General features: G+C 43.3%; 1 protein-coding gene across 1 annotated transcript; it reads left to right on the top strand.

Annotated features, from left to right (window-relative positions):
* Positions 1 to 215: 215 nt before the first annotated feature.
* Positions 216 to 3,075, top strand: LOC123398026 (plant cysteine oxidase 5-like). Its single transcript, XM_045092539.1, has 6 exons — positions 216 to 349; positions 856 to 1,071; positions 1,505 to 1,653; positions 1,782 to 1,929; positions 2,355 to 2,558; positions 2,667 to 3,075. Exons 2-6 carry the CDS (start codon positions 972 to 974, stop codon positions 2,780 to 2,782), a joined length of 717 nt encoding a protein of 238 aa, XP_044948474.1. The 5' UTR covers positions 216 to 349; positions 856 to 971; the 3' UTR covers positions 2,783 to 3,075.
* The last annotated feature ends 24,254 nt before the right edge of the window (positions 3,076 to 27,329 follow it).

The raw sequence follows: 27,329 nt of genomic DNA, 5'->3' as shown, positions 1-27,329 counted from the left end.
AGACTGAATGGAGGCCGAGCTCCAAAAGCAATTTCCGAATTTTTAAGCACTAAATATTTTTTGAAATATTTAAAGAGTATGGAGATGAATTGCTAATTATACCATCTAAAACTTAAGAACACGAAATTAAGCATTAAAAGGTTTAGTTGTACGAGATGGGAAGTCAGCCATCCTCTAGAAGAGGAAAGGAAGTCCATTTGTCTTGCAAATTTCGACATCATTTCTGGTGCGGTGCCCTTTTCTTCACCAACCGAGTAAGATGCAAGTACAAAGATGGGAAGTCGCCCATGAGCACCGGAAGAGAGCTCCGCGGGACCATCTTTCCTCCTCTCTCGTCGCCCCTTCCAAGGTATCCCCGTTGCCCCCGTTTCTTGGTTCTGTCCAGCAATTTTTGTTTGTTCCTAGGGCTCGATTGGATCTCATCCATCTATATCCCTGTTCTTTGAGCTGCTCCTTAACCCCTGTAGTTCTAAAAATAATTCCTACTTGTTTGGATGGAGTAAATCTAGGCACTAGTGGTCATGTGTAATTAGGGTTTCTGTAAATCCTAATTCATGTAAATCTAGGTACAGAATATTGTATTGGTATATGGTGTTTATGTAAATCTAGGCACTAGTGTACTAGTGTCATGTCATGTTCTACGGCGATAACACATTGGTGTTGATGTTCTTGGTTGGATCTGTACTACTGTAATATAAAAAGATTAGTCACAAGTTAGCCACCTGTTAATGGGAGAGGAAGGAGCATGGGTGGCCTTCTTTTTTTCCTTTCACAAATTGGTCACAAGTTAAATGCAGCGTGCGTCTCCATTTGCCGAGTTTTGTTGACGTTAATTTTCTTTTCTTACTGGAACAGGCTGTCAGGATTGTTCTATCTGTCTCAGAAGAATGTGTTCAAAGTGAATTCTTCTGAGGGCTGAGACTTATTTATTAATTTATTAACTTATTAACTTATATAAGGCCTTGCCTTCTATGGCTGCAATTCAGAAGCTTTATGAGGTCTGCAAAGTATCATTATTTGAAAAAGGGCCATCATCTCCTGAAGCCGTTGAAAATGTTCGTGCTGTATTAGGTAACCAAACTAAATGTTTTACTGTTGATTACTACATATGCTGTGGTTGTGGATGTGTTTATGCGCTCAAAATGTACCAACATTAAGTTTCTTATTACTACAAATTAGATTATATTTTAGTTATTGGATGTGTTCCTATGCTTTCCTGAATAAACAGAAACTTCAGACACAATGCACTTGTGAGCAGAGGAGGTTGTGACGTTGCACCTATTTCACTTTTTCTGATGCTGATCTGATCGTATCGTCATTCAACTTTGTTCTCTCATTTAAAGTAGCTTAAACGTCCACCTCGCATATGAACTGCTTTTTATTTTTTGAATGCCCTGTTATGGTCTTTCTGACACTTCACCTCACCTTTGTGGATCAGCATATAATTATGCACATACTTACTTGGCTGTAGGATTTTCATTAACTTTAACTTACACCTTAACAGATATGATCACACCTTCTGATGTTGGACTTGAGTGTGAAGCTCAAGCTGTTCGTGTTTGGAGAAGACCACGAGCCTTGAGTAGGAAAACAGTGCTCCATTCAAGCCCAGCGATCAGATATCGTCATATATATGAGTGCAAAAGCTTCTCTGTAAGCCCCATCAACTACTTACCCACTGTCAGGCTATTTTATTTGTATCTGCAGCACTTATATGTCCGTTAGTCCTCCTTTATCTCTTGTGCTCTTAATTTGTTTTGAGGTTGCCAATGTCCCTGCAGATTGGAATATACTGCATACCAGCATCATCCATCATTCCACTGCACAACCATCCAGGCATGACTGTCCTCAGCAAACTTCTCTATGGTAAAGTGCATGTCAAAGCGTATGACTGGATTGATATAGACGAACCCGGTAACTTATCTAAAGGTAGGTTTTATCTTTTTCTTTTTCTTTTAGGTGTTATATATGCATCATAGTTTTGAGATTGTACAATACTTTTGAGTGTGCAGCAGTTCTCTAACCTTATACCACACTGGATACGGTCCAACCGTCCAAATACATGAAAAGCCCTAAGATGAATATTATTGTTTCATTTCCTCAATGCTTTTGGAGGTTATATCTGCCTTTTTATCCCCTCTGCTATAAGATATTTATTTGCCAAGTAATTCTGCTGCTGCATTTGTTTACTTGGACTTTGTGTAGACCAAGTTTTGATAAAGGAAATTCTTATTTGCATTAAGATGCCATGATCAGCAAATATTTGCGCTCAGCTCAATAGATGTACTACCTCAAAATGTTTCCAACTGAAACACGCACGTGCAACTGATTTCAAACTTGTTTGGTCCTGGCAGTCAGACCAGCCAAGGTTGTGAGGCATGGTGAAATATCTGCGCCTTGCGCGGCGATGGTGCTTCGTCCAACAGATGGTGGGAATGTCCATGCCCTGAAAGCCATCACTCCCTGTGCTATCTTGGACATCTTGTCGCCTCCTTACTCATCAAAGGATGGGCGGCATTGCTCCTACTTCCGGAGACGCCCAAAATCAGACCAGTCAGGTCAGTGCCGTGATCTCCCCTGGACGAAAAACAGTTAGGATTTGCTAACCGTGCCGTGGCTTCGGGATCTCAGTTACTCACATCACATGTTTGCTATTGTTTCTCCAGGCATTTTATGGGACCGAACAAGGGAGTCTGAATTTGTCTTGCTGGAAGAATACCAGCCCCGTGACAATTTTGTTATTAGAAGAGACCTGTACACAGGACCTACTTTGGAGCTGTGAACTCACCTTTCGTTGATATCGTGCTCGGCACTATAGTCATGCTTGCCCTAACACTTTTAAGTTATCAAGAACCACACAGATACGCGTAATGTGAAAAGGTTCTTCCCTTTTTCTCTCTTTGAATTATTACTTATAGGCACTCTTTGGGAATTTGATCTGATAAAACTATTGTAAGATGATGTATTGTATATTTTACGGTGTGTAACACGTTGGCAAAATATGTATATCTAACTATATATACCAAGTGGAAGGCACTTTTGAGCCTTCCTCTCAATATAAACCTTTCTTGGAAATACTGACAAATATATTTTCATCATGTGTGTTCTATTCCTTGAGTTGTTTAGCTTTTGGTGTCTTGACCTAACTACACTCTGTGACCTCCCACTAACCTCAGATTTGACACTCTATTTATCTTATCAAAGCAGATTGTTCTTTTTCAATTGGAAGCGATGTTCCAATCTATAGTGAGTAGTCTATGGCGACTTCGTAAATTTTAAACCTTAGCGAGTTCAACCTTTGGTTAGTGTTGTGTACTGTGTGTATGAATCTTCATTATGTTCCCCATCTCTCAAAAAGTTTCACTTAAAACAATGTTATCATTTATAGGTGTATTAAAACAAAAATAAAACTAAGTAAGCCACTTCATCCGAAATTTCTTTTGTCAATCAAATTTCATGGAGCAGACACAAAATCAAGTAGAGACAAGGGTAGAAAACAGGGTAAAAAATGAGAATGAATTCTAATAATATTGTATATATCATCATACTATTTTCAAAAAACACAATACAAATGCAGACGCTCACACATGCACACGTACACTCACCTCGAATGCACACATCACATGCTGAGTTGGCAAATCTTAAGATCGACGAAGTCACCATAAGCATTAGTAGTTGAGGAAACGCCATCTCACCCTAGAAGAATATCACTTGAAAGATTGGAATAAATCAAGAAAAATGTGAGCTTGTTTGCCAACTCACACTTGAAACCAAGCGGGCTACGTTCGGTTCACTTATATATTGTCATACTAACATTACAATAATATGTTGTCAACATGGTGCGAGTAAAATATTTACCCCGATTTACTTGTATAACATGTTGTCCTTCACCGATAACTTCAAATTTTCGCACAAAGAGCGAGAGCGTGTATACTTCTTCTATCATTTGGTGTTGATGTGTCATACCAGGTACCACAAAGAGGAGGATTTGGTTTCAGAGGGGTATATGGCTCCTTTGCAGCCAGATGTTTTCACTCTGGCTGCCACTGGTCATGAGGACGCAAATGTGATGAAGGATAAACCAAAAAGATCCTAGAAGAGGAAGGTTTATCCTACACCGGCAATGCGTAGGAGCACGAGAGTCAAACAAAAGAAAAAAAATCTACGATAAAATATGAGAGGAATCTTTTGGAATAGCAAAGGTCTAGCGAACTTGGCTAAAAGAAGATTTATTAGGGAAGCATCGTTAGAATATATGCTTGATTTTATGGCCCTACTAGAGACGGGTAGAGACAATTTCACGACGCAATTTCTCAATACCATTTCTGGTGAGGTTGATTTTGATTCGCATTGCTTACCTCCAAGGGGACGATCCGATGGGATTTTACTTTGAGTTAAGTGCAAAACGCTAGAAGTGGTAAATGTGTTCTATCGAGACTCTGCCATCAAATTTCATGTTAGGACAAAAATTGATGGCTTCAGATGGGCTTTGGTGGTTGTATATGGTGCAGCTCAACATGAGTTTAAACCTGATTTCCTCACAGATCTGGTGAGAATCAATGGGGATGAAAGGTTACCTATTCTTGTGGGGGGATACTTCAACATTATAAGGAGGCAGGAAGTGAAAAATTATGACAACTTCTCTAGAGACTTCTTTCTCGTAGAAAGCATACTTTGGATAAACAAATTAGTGTTGGACAATTGATAGAAAAGTGCATAGTTATGCAATATTTATTCATGACAATGATCACACATATAGGCATCACATCCATAAGAAAGTAGACGGACTCCTATATGCATCTACTACTATTACTCCACTCATCGACCGCGATCCAACATGCATCTAGAGTATTAAGTAAAGCAGAGCAAAGCCTTAAGCAAGATGACATGATGTAGACAAAGTAAATCCAACTGATATGAATAAACCCCGTCATTTAATTCTTAATGGCAACAATACAAATACGTGTCATGTTTCTGTCACTGGCATTGAGCACCGCAAGATTAAACCCATTACAACGCACCACTCCCGCTGAAGATAAATCAATCTAATTGGCCAAACCAAACCGATAGATCAGAGAGAAATACGAAGCTATCATAATCATGCATATTAGAATTCGGAGATAACCCAAATACTTTTCATGAATAATCTGAACATAAACCCAGAATTTATCGGATCCCAACAAACACACCGCAAAAGAGTGATTACATAAGATAGATCACCGCGGGAATCACGGTGATCTTGGCATGCAGAAGATAGATAGAGATAACCATCTAGGTAATAACTACGAACATGTAGGTCTGTGGTAGACTACTCACACATCGCCATGGGAGGAGCAATGTTGATGTAGAGGCCCTCCGTGATTGATCACCCCTCAGGCAGGGCATTGGAACATGGCTCCAGATGGGATCACGACGAAACATAGAGTTGCGGCGGTGAAAAAAGTATTTCAGATGGCTCTCTCGTGTTTTTACCATGAAATATAATTTATAGAAGCGGAGATAGGGCTGGAGGAGCTGGGAAGTGGCCCCAAGCCATCAGGGTGCGACCACCCCCCTAGGTGTGCCTTGTTGGCTTGGGGGCATCTTGTGTGCCCTCTGGTCTTCTTCCGTAGCTTCCATGTCCTTATTTTGTCCAGAATATTCATCGAAAAGTTTCAGAGTATTTGGACTTCGTTTGCTACAGTATTACTAAAAAGCCAGAACATGCAGAAAACAACAACTGACACTGGGAACTGGGTTAATAGGTTAGTACTCAAAAAATATAAAATATCATGTAAATTCCTGTAAAACATTTAGGATTGATAATGTAATAGCATGGAACAACAAAAAAATACAGATACGTTGGAGACGTATCAAGGCACCTCCCACTTGGGCCCTTGTGGCCCAAGTTGCCTTCCACCTCTTGGGCTTTTAAGGCCCACTGATATAAAATTGTTCTAAATACTTTCAGGTCATTTTTTATATAATTTAAAATCCCCAGAAATATTTTCCACCAATATATTAGTATTACCCAATACTCTCACGAACCCTTCTCGTGACCCCCAAACGCTTTAGGATCATCTTAAAACTATTTCAAATATTAATGAAATAATTTCACAAATATGTTCTCATCACTCCCTTCCTAGTAACACTCAACACGTTGTTATTACTTTAAGCTTGAGACCCCCGTAGTTTTGGTAATGCATAAACATGAACGAATCCCCTTCGTTCAATGACCTATAGCGGAACCATGGACGTCCATATCGTTCCCTATTAGCACACGAATGATATTCGAGTGAACCTTTGGTTACCATGTGATATTATCTTTGCTTCGAAATATTTCACAAAACTTGGGATGCATCGATATCCTCTTCATTCATCATATGCTCACTATATTGTTATCCTCGTTACTAGTTTTCTTCTTCTTTCTCGTTTTCGTGTTCTAGCATCCTCGTCAGTGAGTCACCTGTGTCTGGCCAGATGATGATTGATGTCGTCACACTGAAAGGTCCCCAAGAATATCTGTCCATAATCGTAGGAGCAAATCCCACTCTCGATCTATATAGTCCCTTGTCAAACTTTCCGATGAACATGTAAGTTGTCGTTATGATCACCTAGTTACATATGACATTTGAGCAACCCCAGAGCTCACCGTATGGTCAGAAGTGACTACGATACTCTCGTGGTCAAGGGAATATAAAACACGTGTTAACACTTTGTGTTATAACAACTGATTTCAGACGACATTATATCGAACTGTAACAAACAAGTTTTTGGGTCGATTGAATATGATTGTTCCTCGAACATCGTAATCGCAATGTTATTTTAGGACGATCATTACACTTAATGTTATCCTAAGATACAGAATAACATGATCACCAACAATAGTTGAGAAAGTCTTAGAGGCAAGATTAGAAATCTCTATTGAACCGTTTATCATTCCACACGTGCATATGAGTTTTCCACCGAATCACATATTCGAGAATCATAGCAGTTATTGCATAGAATATAAACTCTCAATTATGAATATGGAAATATAATAATACAACATTCTTGCCTCTAGGTCATATTTCAAACATCGAGTGTTCCTTCTATTGGTTGATTCGGGTAGTTCTCACATTTTCCTGAATTATGACATTGCAGCGAGAGTTCATCTGAAGCCTAAACAAGTTAACATTGTTGAAATTGTAAGATGGCTGAATTTTTTGGTGTATTGCAATGACCCTCCTAGAGTTATATATAGAGTACATGTGAGGGGGAGAGATTCGAAGTAGAAGACAAGTCATACTAGGTTTAAGAAATTCTATCTCTATCTTAAAAGCATTTATATTGTAACATTCCCCCTCAGTCGTAGCGGGAGTGAAGTAGACAATTACAACTGAATTTGAAGTCTTGTTCTTTCACCGTTGTAACATCCCAATTTTCCTAATTGGGAATGTTTTACATTGTAGCTAAGCATCTATGCATATTGATTGAAATAAAGTTGGCATTTGAATTCTTTCGACTTTTGATTTTGCATTTCTATTTTTCCTCACACGAGAAATGCCCGGAAAATACTCTCTTGCACGCAAGAGAGAGAGCGGAGGAAAATGACCCTCCAAAGTGCGGGCATTTCTGAAATATTTGGAGCCAAGAAATCCAAAGTTTATTTGCAAAAATAATTGCAAAAATAAAATAAAGCATTCAGGGAATTTCTGAAAAAACATTTTTTTTAGTTTTTATTTTTGCTTTGGAAAAATGTTATTCGAATAGAGAATATTTTTCTGATTTTTTGGTATATAATACCCCATATTAAATATTTGATTTATTTCCATTTTTTCACTTTTATTTTTCTGTTTCGGAAAAAGATTAAAAATAGGAAAGTATTTTTTTCAAAGGAAACCGCTGGCCGGGCGCACTTTAGTCCTGGGCCGAATCCCCCTAGGGCTGGGATCCGAATCCCCTAGATTTCGGCCACCGCCCCCTTCCTTTCCCCGCCTCCTCTCCCTGCCACGTGGGGCCCCCGCCCGACCTGCCCCTCCCACCGGTCACCCCCACCTCCTCCCCTTTCCTAATCTCTGCCCGACCCCGAGCCCGAGTTCCCAGGACCGCCGGGATCCCCTGCCGCAGCCCCTCTCCTTTCCTTCCCCAGCTCCCCTCCCGGCCTATATAAACAGCCCGCACCCCTGCCCGCACCCCGTTCCCACCGCCTCGCCGAGCCGCCGCCCCCCCGAGCCCCTGCCGCAGCCTCGCCGGCGAGCCCGAGCTCTCCAACTTCGGCCGCACCCAAGGGCACCGCCTCCAGCCACCCCCGACTCCGCCCGACGCCACCTTCGGCCACTGCAAAGGCCTCGCCGGAGTTATCCCGCCGGTGAGCACTCCATCTCCCTCTATGCACCGTTGGATCTAGGACGGACGCGTTAGATTAGTTCTTAGATACCTGTTCGGTTTAGCTCAGAAAACCGTCGGTTTTTATTTCACTTAACTTTTAGCCAGTAAGTTTTTGTTAGATCTCGGCCGTTTGCTCCTAATGCTAGCAGCACACACCCCCACAGCCACTCACAGCGCGCCACGTGTAGCCCCTGTCGGTTAGCAAATTAGTTCTTTTTTTCTGTCTAGTTCCAAAAACAGCAAAGTTTCTGTTTTGTTTTGGCCATAACTTTTGGTCCCGAAGTCCAATGATATTTATTATTGTTCGAGTAGATCCCAATTTTTCTGTAGTTTCTAAAAACATATAATTTGTCTATGTTTGACATTTTCAAATATGAATTAGATCAGATTTAGTTTAAACCTTGTTTTGCCTTTTCCAGGAGTTTAAAAAATGATTTTGAGTTGATTCTTTTTGCTACTGCTTCCTAGTGATTATATCTTACTGTGGTAGAAGTTTCAAAAATTGTAAAGTATTTTTACTGGTGTATTTAATAGAAACAAGTTTCTGCCTTAGTGACGCGTATTGAATTCCTTCACTTAGGCCTTAGCAAACTTTACTTGTGATGTTATTTTTTTTACTTGTTGCTTGATTGTAGTGCTTATGTTGTGTATTGTGTTTGTATCGGTAGATCACCCGGAGTGCGAAGCGTGTTACTTAGAAGCGCTCGATCAAGACAACTATCATCAAGGCAAGTCATTTTGATCATGTTATTTTCCTATGTTTTCGATGCATGGTAGTTCACCTTTCTTTGCTCAATTGCATGCTGCCTAGGTACTTGGAAATTTTAGTATAAGTTGTAGTATCACGTGGTAGGCACACAACAACCCCGATACTTGGCCCCGGGACGACAATTTCTTATTGCTATGCTTGAGTAGACGGGTTTTCGGTTGAGTGCATAACTCGAGTGATGCGAGCTTGATTAAATAATCAAGACCGGTTAAGACAAGATTTTCAAGACCTCGGACGCAATGCAACTCTGGGTGAAGGACGGTTGATCGGCTCCCTGGAGAACCCAGTGGATGACCCGGGATGCTGGGGACGGCCATGACATCCTGCGGAAAGCTTCACCCAGGCTCGAAGAGACGGACGGAGATTTCAAGACCCAAGGCTTACCTGCACAGCCACAAGTCATCATGGGCTCTGGCTTGGTTGGACAACGCGGCGACTCTGGATAGGCGGTGCTAGCAGATGTAGAAGAACGATAGGAATGGATGGGCACCGACAGGGATTCAGAGGGACCCGTTGAAAGACCATGTTTTGATCATCCGGTCTTCAAACACCCTGAAGTGCGAGGACATACACGGAGGCGATCAAATCTTGTGGGGAACGTGTGCAAAACTCTGCAGAGTACTCAAACCTAATCGATTAGCCGTGTCCACGGTCATGGACGACTTGAGCCGAAGGCATTGGAATTCCCCTGAACTCTCGACACAACTTAATAATGATGTGGGTGTTAACAACTATTCGGGTACGAGAATTGGTTGGTGGAACCATCTCGTTAACAACAAACAATGTAGTAATATTTTGCTTCCAGCCCTCTTGCTGTAGGATAAAACTGTCTTTATGCAAAACTTAGCCCCACCGGCCAAATATGCATGTAGAGATAGTTGATTATTATTTTACTCCTTTGATGACTTGCCGGCATATTCCATATGCTGACCTACACGGCTGCAACGTATCATGTTGCAGAGTACTTTTCCGACCAGGAGTGAGGCTACGATCTACACTCAGCGACATGCCCTGGAGTCGGATGGACTCGTCTACCTGATGCTTCCGCTAGCCTTCGTTAGATATCTCATGAGATGGCCTTCAACCACTTTATTGTAATCCTTTATTGTAATAAAGTACTCTTTATGAGATTTTGATTAATAAAGCTGTGTGATTGAACTCTTGAATATATACATTATGTACTGAGTGTGTACCAGCATGATCTTGGGATGGTACGGAAACACCAGAGGCTTGAATCGTCTTGAGTCGGGTCGCTACAGAAATGGTATTCAGAGCACACGCTGACCATAGGACGCAACCTCTAGGAATGGAAAAGCCTTAGGAAGAAAACTATTTTCTTATGTCTATAAATCTTCTATTTCCTCTTCTGATCATTTCTGACTTCTCTCCGATTTTCCAATGTTTTAGATGGCCACCTTCATCCCTGTTAAGTTCACGGAGTTTTGCCAGCCCGACGCCACTATGCCTTTCGGAAAGGAGCTGGTGCAGATCACCAAGGACTTGAGGATTGCTCTGCCGACTATCACAGGGAAGCCAACTTCGTCTTACCTGGAGGATTCACGCTACAGGATCGAGGTGCACGTTCCCGGAAGGACATTCGAGCTGCGCACTGAGCCGGTGGATTTCAAGTTCATCGCACCCAACTGGATTCTCGGAAGGGACATGGCGATCCATTGTGCACTCGGACGTATCAAGGAAGAGTACAAAGGCTGCCCTATTTCACCAGACCTATTCACCGTATCCCAGAGAAGCAAAGACGGAGAAATCATCTCAAGCAAGACCAAGGACGCTCTCCTGTCTTATGCCCAGACCTTGGAGAAGCACAGCGGGACTCTGGAGCATCGTGTGATCAAGGACGCCAGGAAGATCAAGCAACTGTCGCTCCGCGAACTCGAACTCGAAGAAGCAGCCCGGGAAGCCCACTATGAGCACGAACTGGAGGTGAAGGACTTTCTGGAGAGGATCGAGAAGCTGAAGACTCGAGTTGCATGCCTGTAGGAGGAACTGGACATGGGCGAGAACCTTCATCCCGAAGGTGACGTAGCCCCCTTGATCAGCAATGACGAGGACTATGAAGAAAGCTCCACCGAAGGACCCATCACCATGCTTTTCTGAGGAGGACACTTAGACTAGACCACCAAATTTACTTTATCGTTAAACGCTTAGGCCGATGTTTAGGATTATCGAATTTTTGTATCCTCGTGTGAACCTTTGTGATGGTATTGAATAAAATGTGTGGTGTGATACTTGTTGTTGCATTTCATGTGGGTAGTGTAATGACTCTTAGACCATTGTTCTATGCTAATCTCACCCCTCTACAAACATCAGATGCCTCCGAGACGTGCCCCTACCTCCAACTTTCCGCCGGGACTCACCCAGTTGATCCAGCAACAGAACACCCTGATGCAGCTGATCATCCAGAACCAGAACAATAACAACAACCGTCATCCACCCCAGGCCGACAATCTCACCCGTTTCCTGAGGTTGAACCCTCCAACTTTCTCCAGCAGCATTGAGCCCATTGTGGCAGATGATTGGCTCCGCAAGATGGAGCGTGAACTTATCACTGCTGGTTGTACTGAAGCTGAGAAGGTGCGCTTTGCCGCGCATCAACTTGAAGGCCCTGTAGCTGCACGGTGGGAGAATTACACCACCACTTACCCCATTGCTGGAGTCACTTGGGAGCAATTCAAGCAAGCCTTCCGTACCGCACATGTCTCAGCTGGTGCAATGAGTCTGAAGAAGCGTGAGTTTCGCAACTTACGCTAGGGGAATCGCTCTGTGGCCCAGTATGTCGATGAATTCAGCATGCTCGCCCGTTATGCACCTGGAGATGTAGCCGATGATGCGGCCAAGCAGGAAAAGTTCTTGGAAGGACTCAATGATGAGCTGAGCATTCAGTTGACTGTAGCCACCTTCAACAACTACCAGGCGCTGGTGGATAAGGCCCTCATCTTGGAGGGGAAACACCAGCAGATGGAGAACCGCAAGCGGAAGTATGGGATTGGAAAGTTCAACTCCGACACTCAGCAGAAGCCTCGCTACACCCCCTATTCAGGGAATACCGGGACTGGATCCGGTAAGTTTGGAGGACACGTCCAACATAACCACCCAGTGCACAACCATGGAGGCCACAACCATGGAGGAAATGGGAACCACCGCAACAACAGAAACTTCAAGAATGGCGGCACTGGCACTCAGCAGCATTCAGCTCCAGCTCAGAAGGATCTGAATCACATCACCTGCTTCAAGTGTCAGAAGATGGGACACCATGCCACTGAATGTCCCCAGAACAAGCAGGGAAATGGAAACGGCAACGACAACTCTGCAGCAAAGAAGCCCAATCCTTTTCCTCGAGCTCAGGTGAATCACATTGACGTTGAAGAGGTCTATGATCACCCCGATACTGTGGTTGGTAAGTTTTTGCTAAATTCACGTCCAATATTGGTACTTTTTGATTCTGGTGCAACGCATTCGTTCATATCAAGGGTAGTTGTGGAAAAGTATAGTTTGCCAACTAGAACCCTCAGCCAGCCTATTAAGGTCAGTTCCCCAGGAGGCACGATGACAGCCGGGATAGGATGCCATGCTTTGAGTCTCAACATCGGGAACCATAATTTTCCCACCGACCTCATCGTATTAGAGTCCCAGGGATTGGATGTAATCCTAGGCATGGATTGGTTGGCCAAGTATGAAGGGAATATTGATTGTGCCCTTAAGTCTATTTTGCTCACCACCCCCGAGCAGAAGCGGATTAAGTACGTGTCTCAGCGCCCGACACAGAGTAAGCGAGTAAACTTCTCACGGGAGTAGTCCAGGAGGAAGTACCGATTGTACAGGAGTACCCAGATGTATTTCCGGAGGAATTGCCGGGCATGCCACCCGATAGAGAGATTGAGTTCCTGATTGAGCTATTACCCGGAACAACCCCGATATCCAAGAGACCCTATCGGATGCCCGCAAATGACTTGGTAGAAATCAAGAAGCAAATTAAGGAGTTGTTGGACAAAAGGGTATATTCGCCCAAGTTCTTCACCTTGGGGAGCCCCAGTGCTCTTGGTTGAAAAGAAGGATAAGTCCTTGAGAATGGTCGTCGATTATCGTGCATTGAACGAGGTGACCATCAAGAACAAGTATCCCTTGCCGATGATCAATGATCTGTTTGATCAGTTAGTTGGAGCTCGCGTATTCTCAAAGATCGATCTTCGATTCGGGTATCATTAGTTGAAGATTTGTGAACAGGATATACCCAAGACAGCCTTCACCACGCGGTACGGCTTGTATGAGTACACGGTCATGTCATTTGGACTGACTAATGCTCCGGCATATTTTATGAATCTGATGAACAAGGTATTTATGGAATACTTGGACAAGTTTGTCATGGTGTTCATCGATGACATACTGATATTCTCCAAGAACGAAGAGGAACACAAGGAACACCTGCGTCTAGTTCTGGAGAAACTTCGAGAGCATAAGTTGTATGCAAAGTTTAGCAAATGTGAGTTTTGGTTGAAAGAAGTCGGATTCCTGGGACACGTCATCTCAGGAGAAGGAATGGCAGTGGACCCTGCCAAGGTCGCAGCAGACACCGAATGGGTAGCACCCACTTCAGTCAAGGAGATCCGCAGTTTCCTCGAACTTGCCGGATATTACCAGAGGTTCATTGAGAATTTCTCAAAGATCGCCAAGCCCATGACAGAGTTGTTGAAGAAGGAATCCAAGTATGTTTGGACTGAGGAATGTGAAACCAGTTTTCAAGAGCTGAAGAAACGTCTTGTTACAGCCCAGTGCTGATATTGCCGAACATTCGGAAGGATTTCCAGGTTTAGTGTGACGCTTCTCGTCAAGGACTCGGAGGAGTGCTCATGCAAGAAGGTAAGGTTGTAGCCTATGCATCCAGACAGCTCAGACCTCATGAGTTGAATTATGCCACGCATGACTTGGAACTAGCAGCCGTAGTGCATGCTCTCAAGACCTGGAGACATTTCCTGATCGGAAATAGTTGTGATGTTTACACCGATCACAAGAGCCTGAAATATATCTTCACACAGAAGGAGTTGAACCTCAGACAGAGGCGATGGCTAGAGTTGATCAAGGACTATGACATGAGATTGCATTATCACCCAGGCAAGGGAAATGTTGTAGCCGATGCGTTGAGCCGCAAGAGTTATGTGAACACACTCACAGCTGGAGGATTACCCCAGGAGTTAGTTGATGACCTCCGAGAGCTCAAATTGGAAATAGTTCCAAGAGGAATTGTTGCCACACTAGAAATTCAGTCCACTTTGACAGAAAAGATCCGCGAGGCACAGAAATCCGACAAGGAGATAGCTGAGATTAAGCAGAAAATGGAAGACGGGAAGGCTAAAGGTTTTCGTGAGGATGAACACGGAACTTTATGGTTTGAGGATCGCATCTATGTGCCCAATGATCCCAAACTCAGGAAGTTGATACTTCAGGAGGCCCATGATTCCCCGTAGTCGATACACCCCGGCAACACCAAGATGTATCTGGATCTGAAAGAAAGTTTCTGGTGGACAGGAATGAAGAAAGACATTGCCGAGTTCGTAGCAATATGCGATGTTTGTCAGCGAGTAAAAGCCGAGCATCAGAAGCCAGCAGGTTTGCTCCAACCTCTGCCGATACCCGAGTGGAAATGGGAAAAGCTTGGTATGGATTTCATCACAGGATTACCCAGGACCCGTTCTGGCTATGATTCTATTTGGGTTGTGGTCGATCGTTTGACCAAGGTAGCTCACTTCATTCCGGTGAAGACTACTTACACGAGTGCCAAGCTGGCCAAGATATATATGACGAGGATCGCATGTCTGCACGGAGTACCGAAGAGTATTGTGTCAGATAGAGGGACTCAGTTCACATCAAAATTTTGGCACCAACTGCATGAAACCTTGGGAACGAGATTGGAGTTCAGCACAACTTTTCACCCGCAGACAGATGGACAGACCGAGAGAGTCAATCAGATTCTGGAGGACATGTTGAGAGCTTGCGCACTAGACTATGGGTCTAGTTGGGATGACAATTTGCCTTATGCCGAGTTCTCATACAACAACAGCTACCAGACCAGTCTGAAGATGGCCCCTTTCGAAGCTCTATACGGAAGGAGGTGCAGAACACCGTTGATGTGGGATGGAGTTGGAGATCGACAACTTTTTGGTCCCGACCTTATCCGAGATTCTGAAGAGAAGGTCAAGTTTATTCGTGACCGACTCAAGATAGCTCAGTCCAGGCAGAAGAGTTATGCTGACAGCAAACGCAAGGAAGTGACGTACGAAGTGGGAGACCGAGCCTATCTTCGGGTGTCTCCACTTTGAGGAATCAAGAGATTCGGTATGAAAGGAAAGTTAGCACCCCGTTTCATTGCCCCCTACAAAATTCTTGAGCGTAGAGGCGAAGTTGCATATAAGCTGGAACTGCCGGAAGGATTGTTCGGAGTTCATGATGTCTTCCATGTTTCCCAGTTGAAGAAATGCCATGCTGAGATGGCCGATGTTCCGTTGAGAGATACAGTGCCCCTAGAGGCCATACAGCTTGACAGTGATCTGACGTATGAGGAGAAACCCGCCAGGATTCTCAAGACTGCCAACAGAGTTACCCGCAGCAAGATCATCAAGTTCTGCAAGGTGTTGTGGAGCCACCACACCGAGGAAGAAGCCACCTGGGAACGAGAAGAGGATCTTCGTCGAGACCACCCGCACCTATTCTCTAGCCAACCCGAATCTCGAGGGCGAGATTCATCTTAAGGTGGGTAGGTTTGTAACATCCCAATTTTCCTAATTGGGAATGTTTTACATTGTAGCTAAGCATCTGTGCATATTGATTCAAATAGAGTTGGCATTTGAATTCTTTCGACTTTTGATTTTGCATTTCTATTTTTCCTCACACGAGAAATGCCCGGAAAATACTCTCTTGCATGCAAGAGAGAGAGCGGAGGAAAATGACCCTCCAAAGTGCGGGCATTTCTGAAATATTTGGAGCCAAGAAATCCAAAGTTTATTTGCAAAAATAATTGCAAAAAGAAAATAAAGCATTTAGGGAATTTCTGAAAAAAAACATTTTTTTTAGTTTTTATTTTTGCTTTGGAAAAATGTTATTCGAATAGAGAATATTTTTCTGATTTTTTGGTATATAATACCCCATATTAAATATTTGATTTATTTCCTTTTTTTCACTTTTATTTTTCTGTTTCGGAAAAAGATTAAAAATAGGAAAGTATTTTTTTTCAAAGGAAACCGCTGCCCGGGCGCACTTTTGTCCTGGGCCGAATCCCCCTAGGCCTCGGATCCGAATCCCCTAGATTTCGGCCATCGCCCCCTTCCTTTCCCCGCCTCCTCTCCCTGCCACGTGGGGCCCCCGCCCGACATGCCCCTCCCACCGGTCACCCCCACCTCCTCCCCTTTCCTAATCTCTGCCCGACCCCGAGCCCGAGTTCCCAGGACCGCCGGGATCCCCTGCCGTAGCCCCTCTCCTTTCCTTCTCCAGCTCCCCTCCCGGCCTATATAAACAGCCCGCACCCCTGCCCGCACCCCGTTCCCACCGCCTCGCCGAGCCGCCGCCCCCCCGAGCCCCTGCCGCAGCCTCGCCGGCGAGCCTGAGCTCTCCAACTTCGGCCGCACCCAAGGGCACCGCCTCCAGCCACCCCCGACTCCGCCCGACGCCTCCAGCACGCTCCCCGACCTCGCCGCCGCCTCCCCGTCCCGTCGCCGTCGCCGGAGAACCCCCGCAGCCGCCTCCACCACCTTCGGCCACTGCCAAGGCCTCGCCGGAGTTATCCCGCCGGTGAGCACTCCATCTCCTTCTATGCACCGTTGGATCTAGGACGGACGCGTTAGATTAGTTCTTAGATACCTGTTCGGTTTAGCTCAGAAAACCGTCGGTTTTTTATTTCACTTAACTTTTAGCCAGTAAGTTTTTGTTAGATCTCGGCCGTTTGCTCCTAACTCTAGCAGCACACACCCCCACACCCACTCATAGCGTGCCACGTGTAGCCCCTGTCTGTTAGCAAATTAGTTCTTTTTTTCTGTCTAGTTCCAAAAACAGCAAAGTTTCTGTTTTGTTTTGGCCATAACTTTTGGTCGCGAAGTCCAATGATATTGATTCTTGTTCCAGTAGATCCCAATTTTTCTGTAGTTTCTAAAAACATATAATTTGTCTATGTTTGAAATTTTCAAATATGAATTAGATCAGATTTAGTTTAAACCTTGTTTTGCCTTTTCCAGGAGTTTAAAAAACGATTTTGAGTTGATTATTTTTGCTACTGCTTCCTAGTGATTATATCTTACTGTGGTAGAAGTTTAATTTTTTTTAAATTATTTGTACTGGTGTTTTTAACAGAAACAAGTTTCTGCCTTAGTGACGCGTATTGAATTCCTTCACTTAGGCCTTAGCAAACTTTACTTGTGATGTTTTTTTTACTTGTTGCTTGATTGTAGTGCTTATGTTGTGTATTGTGTTTGTATTGGTAGATCACCCGGATTGCGAAGCGTGTTACTTAGAAGCGCTCGATCAAGACAACTATCATCAAGGCAAGTCATTTTGATCATGTTATTTTCCTATGTTTTCGATGCATGGTAGTTCACCTTTCTTTGCCCAATTGCATGCTGCCTAGGTACTTGGAAATTTAATTATAAGTTGTAGTATCATGTGGTAGGCACACAACAACCCCGATATTTGGCCCCCGGGACGACAATTTCTTATTGCTATGCTTGAGTAGACGGGTTTTCGGTTGAGTGCATAACACGAGTGATGCGAGGTTGATTAAATAATCAAGACCGGTTAAGACAAGATTTTCAAGACCTCGGACGCAATGCAACTCTGGGTGAAGGACGGTTTATCGGCTCCCTGGAGAACCCAGTGGATGACCCGGGATGCTGGGGACGGCCATGACATCCTGCGGAAAGCTTCACCCAGGCTCGAAGAGACGGACGGAGACTTCAAGACCCAAGGCTTACCTGCACAGCCACAAGTCATTATGGGCTCTGGCTTGGTTGGACAACGCGGCGACTCTGGACAGGCGATGCTAGCAGATGTAGAAGAACGGTAGGAATGAATGGGCACCGACAGGGATTCAGAGGGACCCGTTGAAAGACCATGTTTTGATCATCTGGTCTTCAAACACCCTAAAGTGCGAGGACATACACGGAGGTGATCAAATCTTGTGGGGAACATGTGCAAAACTCTACAGAGTACTCAAACCTAATCGATTAGCCGTGTCCACGGTCATGGACGACTTGAGCCAAAGGCATTGGAATTCCCCTGAACTCTCGACACAACTTAATAATGATGTGGGTGTTAACAACTATTCGGGTACGAGAATTGGTTGGCGGAACCATCTCATTAACAACAAACAATGTAGTAATATTTTGCTTCCAGCCCTCTTGTTGTAGGATAAAACTGGCTTTATGCAAAACTTAGCCCCACCGGCCAAATATGCATGTAGAGATAGTTGATTATTATTTTACTCCTTTGATGACTTGCCGGCATATTCCATATGCTGACCTACACGGCTGCAACGTATCATGTTGCAGAGTACTTTTCCGACCAGGAGTGAGGTTACGATCTACGCTCAACGACATGCCCTGGAGTCGGATGGACTCGTCTACCTGATGCTTCCGCTAGCCTTCGTTAGATATCTCATGAGATGGCCTTCAGCCACTTTATTGTAATCCTTTATTGTAATAAAGTACTCTTTTTGAGATTTCGATTAATAAAGCTGTGTGATTGAACTCTTGAATATATACATTATGTACTGAGTGTGTACCAGCATGATCTTGGGATGGTACGGAAACACCAGAGGCTTGACTCGTCTTGAGTCGGGTCGCTACAACCGTCTTCTCCGCTGCGCCATCATCAACTTCGTTGTCGCCTAGGGAGGTGACTGCGTCCCCTTCTCGTGCCTTTCTTGTCTCTCCTCTATTCCCTCCTGCAGTCACAATGGGAGTGGTGTGGATGCTAGTGACGACATGAACGCTGTTGATTGGAGTTGTTGTCGATGAATTTTTGTAGACCAAGACATTAATATCGATATCAAGGTAGCGAACCATGGTTATGTAGTAGTGGTCGAGGTAGTCGAGGTCGATGGTGTAGTCATCATGGATGATGAAGCCGCACAAAGCCGAAGGCAAAAAAGTGATATCTTGTAGACGACGGAGCTGCAATCATGGAGGATGCATCTTGCAGATGTCAGAGGGTGCCATCGGCAATGAGTCCACCTATTTTGCCAGGACCGAAGGAAACCCATCGAGCACACATCAGTTTTGCCAGAACCGCGTGGCCATGTAGGGTTCATCACTATAGTGATGTCGTGTTGATGTAGTCGTGTCATCATGGATGACACGGTTCTAAGAGCATAATTTCCCCTAAGTGGTTTTGGTGGTTGATGACAACGCGATTTGCGGACCAACATCGTGCATTAAGCTTTCAAAGATTAACACGTGGCACGAGACAGTTTTCTACCCCTTAGTGGCTAAAAGAGAGGACGATTATTTTTTGACGACTTAGTGTTGGTGGACTTGGATCATAGGAAAATCTATACTATCAAGAGGGGGTCTGCATTTGGAAAGGTTGTGCTGAATCATTACGTACACACTTGCAGACCCTACCCATCCCGATGCTTTGGAGTTGTTGTTTTGTTGCAGGTAGCCTCAACTTCACTTAAGAGGAAGTGCCGATCTGCTGAGCGGTAATACCGCTCTAGCGGCACTACTGCTCCACATTGCACTGACCACTTCCGCTTAGTTGTGTTGGGGGAGCTTGTGCATGGGTTAGGCGGAAGTACCGCTAGGGTGGTGATAAATCTCCAACGTATCAATAATTTATGAAGTATTCATGCCATGATTGCCTATGTTTACACTATTTTTATATGGTTTTGATGCACTTTAGATGATTTATTTAGAACTAACCCGGACTGACGTTGTTTTCACCAGAATTAAAGTGGTGTTGTTTTTATTTTGCAGAAAATGAAAGTTCTCGGTATCGTACGAAACTTTTATATATTTTTTCTAGAGGAAATAAACAATATTGGAGTGAAGAACCACCGGAGGAGAGCCACCGGTGGGCCACAAGCCAACAGGCCGCGACCCCCTAGGCCGTGGTGTGATGGCTTGTGGGGCCCACATGGCTCTGTTTGGCGTGATTCCAACGCTGAAAAATCCTATGTATACCAGAAACTCCAGAAATAAAGAGAGAACTTCTGCTCCACCGCCTCAACTCTCTGTGTCGACGAAAAACCAATCTGGAGACGTTTCAGTACCTTGCCGAAGAGGGGAAATCATCTCCGGCGGCCATTTTGTCATCCCGACGGAGGCCATGACAAGGAGGGAGTAGTTCACCCTCGGGGCTGAGATTTTGTACCAGTAGTTATGTGTTTAATCTCTCTATCTCTCTTGTGTTCTTGAGATGTCACGATCTTGATGTATGACGGGCTTTGTTAATATAGTTGTATCATATGGTGTTTGTCCCTTGCTATTGTTGTGATGAATTGAATCTTTCACTTTAATACCTCGTTACGTTGAATTGAATATTCAAGTTTGGGAACACTTGATGTATGTCCTGCATGTGGATAACCGTAGTGACATTTGGGTATTCAAGTGATTCACTTGATATATGTTATGGCATCAACTTGCGGATTCCGGCGACCTTGGGAATCTATGCATAGGGGCTGATTGCACGTTTTCATACTATGTTCTCCGATAGAAATCTTGGGGTGCTCCTTGAAGTTCTTTGTGTTGGATTGAATATGAAGAATCAGAAATTATTTGAATCTTGTCATATAATTAGCCCACAGATACTTGAGGAGACATTGGAGTATCTAAGTGACATTAGGGTTGATTGATATGTATCATGGGTGTTATTCTAGTAGGAACTCTAGGGCTGTTTGTGACACTTATAGGAATAGCTCAAAAGATTTATAAAAAGAATAACTTTAAGGTGGTTCTACTACCTACACCAATTTCATCTTATTGTTCTCCAATAGATAGAAACTTTGGAGTGATTCTTTGTTGCATGTTGGGGGGATGATCATATGTTCTACTATGTTAGCATTGTTGAGAGATTGCACTAGTGAAAATATGAACCCTAGGCCTTATTACCAAGCATTTATACAACATTTTTCTTCCTGCTCTACAATTGTTACCTTACTGTTCTTATATTTTCAAATTACAAAAAACTTTATATACTATCCATGCTACGCTTGTATCACCATCTCTTCGTCGAACTAGTGCACCTATACAATTTTTCATTGTATTGGGTGTGTTGGGGACACAAGAGATTTTTTGCATTTGATTGCAGGGTTGTTTGAGAGAGACCATATTCATCCTATACCTCCCACTGATTGATAAATCTTAGGTCCTCCACTTGAGGGAAAATTGCTACTGTCCTACAAAACTCTGCGCTTGGAGGCCCAACATAGTCTACAAGAATAAAGTCATGTAGTAGACATCAGGTGGGAGCGGTAGTACCGCTCAGGCGGTATTGCGGCCCTCCACATCCGCGGCACTTTCACTTATTTTTGGCTCCCTCGGTAAGTGCCTCGCTCGAGCCATTTTCAGAGCAACACTAGTCAACGGTAGTACCGGTGTGTGCGGTACTGCTGTACTGCCCCCTCTGTTATGGCTAAGTTCCATGTCTGTGCAATGAGAAAAAGTACCGTTGGCACGGAAGCGGTAGTACCGCTCCGGTGGCACTACCGCCCTCCTCTGACTGAGTTTAGCTACATGGAGCACGAAACTTCCGCTCAAGCGAAAGTATCGCTCACATGAACGGTGATACGTCTCAAACGTATCTATAATTTTTGATGGTTTCACGCTGTTATCTTGCCTTCTTTGTATGTTTTATGTACCTTTTTATATATCTTTTTGGGACTAACTTATTAATTCATTGCCAAGTGCCAGTTCCTGTTTTTTCCATGTTTTTGACTCTTTTCAGATCTGATTTTGGAACGTAGTCCAAACGGAAGAAAAACCCCGAAATGATTTTTTCTCGAACGGAAGAAGTCCAGGGGGCCTTTGGGCCAAGCCAGGTGGGCTCCAGGGAGCCCACAAGCTCCCACCACGCCACCAGGGGGAGGCGGCGGTGGGCAGGCTTGTGGCCTCCCTGGCCGCCCCCTAACCTAGGTCTTGCGCCTATATATTCCCAAATATTCCGCAAAAAATCACGGGAGCATCAAAAATACTTTTCCGCCTCCGCAAGCTTCCGTTTCCGTGAGATCTCATCTGGAGACCCTTCCCGGCGCCCTGCCGGAGGGGACTTTGGAGTTGGAGGGCTTCTTCATCATCATCATCGCCCCTCCAATGACTCGTGAGTAGTTCACTTCAGACCTACGGGTCCGTAGTTAGTAGGTAGATGGCTTCTTCTCTCTCTTGGATCTTCAATACAAAGTTCTCCATGATCTTCATGGAGATCTATCCAATGTAATCTTCTTTGGCAGTGTGTTTGTCGAGATCCGATGAATTCTGGACTTGTGATCAGATTATCTATGATATATATTTGAGTCTTTGCTGATTTCTTATATGCATGATTTGATATCCTTGTAAGTCTCTCCGAGTCTTGGGTTTTGCTTGGCCAACTAGATCTATGATTCTTGCAATGGGAGATGTTCTTGGTTTTGGGTTCTGCCATGTGGTGACCTTTCCCAGTGATAGTAGGGGAAACAAGGCAAACATCAAGTAGTTGCCATCAAGGGTAAAAAGATGGGGTTTTTATCATTGGTTTGAGATTATCCTTCTACATCATGTCATCTTGCTTAAGGCGTTACTCTATTCTTATGGACTTAATACACTAGATGCATGCTGGATAGCGGTCGACGTGTGGAGTAATAGTAGTAGATGCAGAAAGTATCGGTCTACTTGTTTCGAATGTGATGCCTATAGAAATAATCATTGCATAGCTATCGTCACGACTCTGCACAGTTCTATCAATTGCTCGACACTAAGTTTTTCACCCACCGTCTACTTGCTTTCATGAGAGAAGCCACTAGTAAACACTACGGCCCCCGGGTCTATTCATATCCATCGTTTACATCTCCGCTTTTACTTTGCTTTGTTACTTTGTTGCTTTCAGTTCTCACTTGGCAAACAATCTATAAGGGATTGACAACCCCTTCATAGCGTTGGGTGCAAGCTTTTGTGTTTGTGCAGGATCTTGAGATACTCTTCCGCCGGATTGATACCTTGGTTCTCAAACTGAGGGAAATACTTACCGTCGCTGTGCTACATCACCCTTTCCGCTTCGAGGGAACACCAACGCAAGGCTCCAAGGCCACGGGGGAAATCCTTTGCATACTTGCCTAGGAAGTCCCTTAAGGCGTAGCCATAGGTGAAGGATTCCTGGTGCCGTCGACACAACTATTTCTGGCGCCATTGCAAGGGATACACAACAAAACATCAGAAGTATTTGTGGCGTCGTTGCCGGGGAGGAGAAAACAAGATCTATCCAAGTAGGTCTCACAAACTCTTCTCTTGCATTTACTTTTGTTGCCAGTTGCCTCTCGTTTTCCTCTCCCCCACTTCACATTTTCCATTTTCATTTGCCTTTCTCCTTTGCCTTTTTCGTTCGCCCTTTTTTTCTCGCTTGCTTTGTGTTCGCTTGTGTGCCATGTGCCTTCAATATGCTTGCATCTTCGCTTGGTGAAAATCTAGTGATATGGATCCTCATCCACTTGCTAGTCTCTTTAAGAGACCCACTCGTGTGGAACAAATTGCTAGTGAGTTGAGGGCAATTGACTATTTCTTTGGAGTTTTGCGTGAGATGCGTGAATCTGAAAATTGTGAGGAAGAAATTCATGAAGTGATTCACGAGGGTTCCTTGGATGAAAAGCATGATTGCAATGGTTTCACTATAAATTCTATTAGTGACAATCATGCTAAGAATATGCAAAACCCTAAGCTTGGGGATGCTAGTTTTGCTATGACCACTACTTATTGCAATAATCATGATTGGGGTGATGATCTTTCTTATGATCTTGAAAATTTGTTCAAACCTCATGATGAATATGATATTAGCAACAATACTGAGAGTGGGATTGGAGAAGTCATGACTTTATTTGATGATAATCCCACTATTTTTGAAGAGCGTCAACTTTGCATGCATGTGGATCATGAAAAGAATATCCTATGGGATAACTATATTGTTGAATTTGAATATGATCCCACATGTAATTGCAATGAGATACGGAAATATTGTGGTAGAAACTTTCATGTTACCAAATTACCTCTCGTTATGTTGAGATTGCTATCGTCTCTTTCTTCTTCCTTGCATATGACAACTATTGGTTGTCTTGACAATCTGTTTTACTATAAAATGCCTATGCATAGGAAGTATGTTAGACTTAGATGTGATTTTCACATGCTTTAGGATGCTCTCGTTGTGCTTCAATTCTTGTCTTTTGTGAAGAGCATCATTGAATGCCTAGCTAAGGGCGTTAAACGATAGCGCTTGTTGGGAGGCAACCCAATGAATAAATTTTTCTTTGCTTTTTGCTTTCTGTTTTGTGTTTTCCACACTTTCATAATTCTGTTATGATTGTGTTTTTTGTGTTTCTTTTTGCGTTTGTGCCAAGCAAAACCATTATGATTAGTCTTGGGGATGATCGTTTGGTCATGCTGGAAAAGACATAAACTTTCTGTTCACGAAAAGAATTTTCATTTTTTTTTCTATAAGAGATTTTGAGTTGATTTTTTTGCTGCTGATTTCCACGAAAATTCTTCAAACTGTCATAAGTTTTCAGAATTGTTGAAGTACCAGAGGTATACAAAACATACAGATTGCTACAGACTGGTCTGCTGTTAACAGATTCTGTTTTTGTTGGGTTGGTTGCTTATTTTGATGAAACTATGGATAGTATCGGGGGGTATTAGCCATGGAAGATTGAAAGTACAGTTACCCAACATCAGCACAAGTAGAATTTAAGTTTTCTACAGTACCTAAGGAAGTGGTGGTTTGCTTTCTTGTACTAATGTTATCACGAGTTTCTGTTTAAGTTTTGTGTTGTGAAGTTTTCAAGTTTTGGGTGAAGTTCTTATGGACAAAAAGATAAAGAGTGGCAAGAGCTCAATCTTGGGGATGCCCAAGGCACCCCAAGATATTCAAGGATGCCGGAAAAGCCTAAGCTTGGGGATGCCCCGAGAAGGCATCCCCTCTCTCGTCTTCAATCCATCGGTAACATTACTTGGGGCTATATTTTTATTCACCACATGTTATGTGTTTTTGCTTGGAGCGTCTTGTATCGTAGGAGTCTTTTATTTTTGTGTCACAATCATCCTTGATGCACACCTAGAGAGAGAGACATGCACTCACCGTGATTTTGTCGAGCTTCACTTATATCTTTTGGTAGACAATTCAGCTCACATGTGCTTCACTTATATCTTTTGAGATAGATACTTTTGCTCTATGTGCTTCACTTATATCTTTTAGAGCACAACGGTGCATGGCTTGGTAGTTGATCTATGCTTTGAAACTCAAAAGGGGTAGTTATCCAAAGGGATACGAAAACTTCCACCTTCATGTGCATTGAATAGTTAGAGAAGTTTGATTCATCTCAATTAGTTTTGAGTTGTGGTTATGGTAATATTGAAGTCATGCTAGTAAGGTGTTGTGGATCTAGAAATACTTGTGTTGAAGTTAGTGATTCCCGTAGCATGCACGTATGGTGAACCGCTATGTGATGAAGTCTGAGCATGATTAGTATATTGATTGTCATCCTTTGCGTGGCGGTCGGGATCGCGCGATGGTTTATACCTACCAACCCTTCCCCTAGGAGTATGCGTTGAATGCTTTGTTTGGATTACTAATAATTTTTTTGCAACAAGTATATGATTTCTTCATGACTAATGTTGAGTCCATGGTTTAGATGCACTTTCACCTTCCACCATCACTATCTTCTTAGTGCCGCGCAACTCTCGCCGGTGCACAAAACCCACCATTAGCCTCCCTCAAAACAGCCACCATACCTACCCACTATAGCTTTTTCAAAGTCATTCCGAGATATATTGCCATGCAACTACCACCATGTTATGTTCCACCACGTCTACATTTCCTTTGCACGATCGTAAGATAGCTAGCATGATGTTTCCATTGATGTCTATGCCATGCTAGATCATTGCCACGGTACACTACCGAAGGCATTCCATACAGAGTCATAATTGCTCTAAGTTTTGAGTTGAAAGTGTGATGATAATCATTCTTGGAGCATTGTCCCATGTGAGGAAAAAAAGAGGGCAAATAAGCCCATAAAAAAGGAGGCCAAAGAGCCCACCAAAAAAAATATATATCAGAGAAAAAGAGAGAAGGGACAATGCTACCACTTTTTCCACACTTGTGCATTTTGAGCACCATGATCTTCATGATTGAGAGTCTCTCGTTTTGTCACCACCATATAGCTAGTGGGAAATTCTCATTATATAACTTGGCTTGTATATTCCAATGATAGGCTTCCTCAAAATTGCCTTAGGTCTTCGTGAGCAAGCAAGTTGGATGCACACCCACTAGTTTTCTTTAAGAGCTTTCACATACTTGTAGCTCTAGTGCATCATTTGTATGGCAATCCCTACTCATTCAGTTCGATATCTATTGATGAGCATCTCCACAACTCATTGATATGCCTAGTTAATGTGACTATCTTCTCCTTTTTGTCTTGCAACCTCCACCATATTCCACAACATCTATAGTGCCATAACCATGGCTCACGCTCATGTATTGTGTGAGAGTTGAAAATGTTTGAGAAAGTAAAGGTGTGAAACAATTACTTGGCCAATACCGGGGTTGTGCATGATTTAAATTCGTTGTGCAATGATGATAGAGCATAGCCAGACTATATGCTTTTGTAGGGATAACTTTCTTTTGGCCTTGTTATTTTGAAAGTTCATGATTACTTTGCTAGTTTGCTTGAATTATTATTGTTTCCACGTCAATAGCAAACTGTTGTTTTGAATCTAATGAATCTGAACATTCACGTCACATAAGAGGAATTACAAAGGACACCTATGCTAGGTAGCATGAAAGCATCAAAAATTCATTCTTATCACTTCCCTACGCGAGGACGAGCAGGAGTTAAGCTTGGGGATGCTTGATATGTCTCAAACGTATCTATAATATTTGATGGTTTCACGCTGTTATCTTGCCTTCTTTGTATGTTTTATGTACCTTTTTATATATCTTTTTGGACTAACTTATTAATTCAGTGCCAAGTGGCAGTTCC

Source organism: Hordeum vulgare, chromosome 5H (genome assembly GCF_904849725.1).
Source record: "Hordeum vulgare subsp. vulgare chromosome 5H, MorexV3_pseudomolecules_assembly, whole genome shotgun sequence".
NCBI classification, from domain to species: domain Eukaryota; kingdom Viridiplantae; phylum Streptophyta; class Magnoliopsida; order Poales; family Poaceae; genus Hordeum; species Hordeum vulgare.
Note: the sequence above shows the minus strand (reverse complement) of the source record. Positions and strands in the feature narration are given on the sequence as shown.

Excerpts from the sequence above, each read along its gene's own strand:
- LOC123398026 (XM_045092539.1), top strand. The coding sequence starts at position 972 with ATGGCTGCAATTCAGAAGCTTTATGAGGTCTGCAAAGTATCATTATTT. Across the intron at positions 1,072-1,504 it reads AAATGTTCGTGCTGTATTAG|ATATGATCACACCTTCTGAT; the intron begins GTAACCAAACTA and ends ACACCTTAACAG. Across the intron at positions 1,930-2,354 it reads ACCCGGTAACTTATCTAAAG|TCAGACCAGCCAAGGTTGTG; the intron begins GTAGGTTTTATC and ends TGGTCCTGGCAG.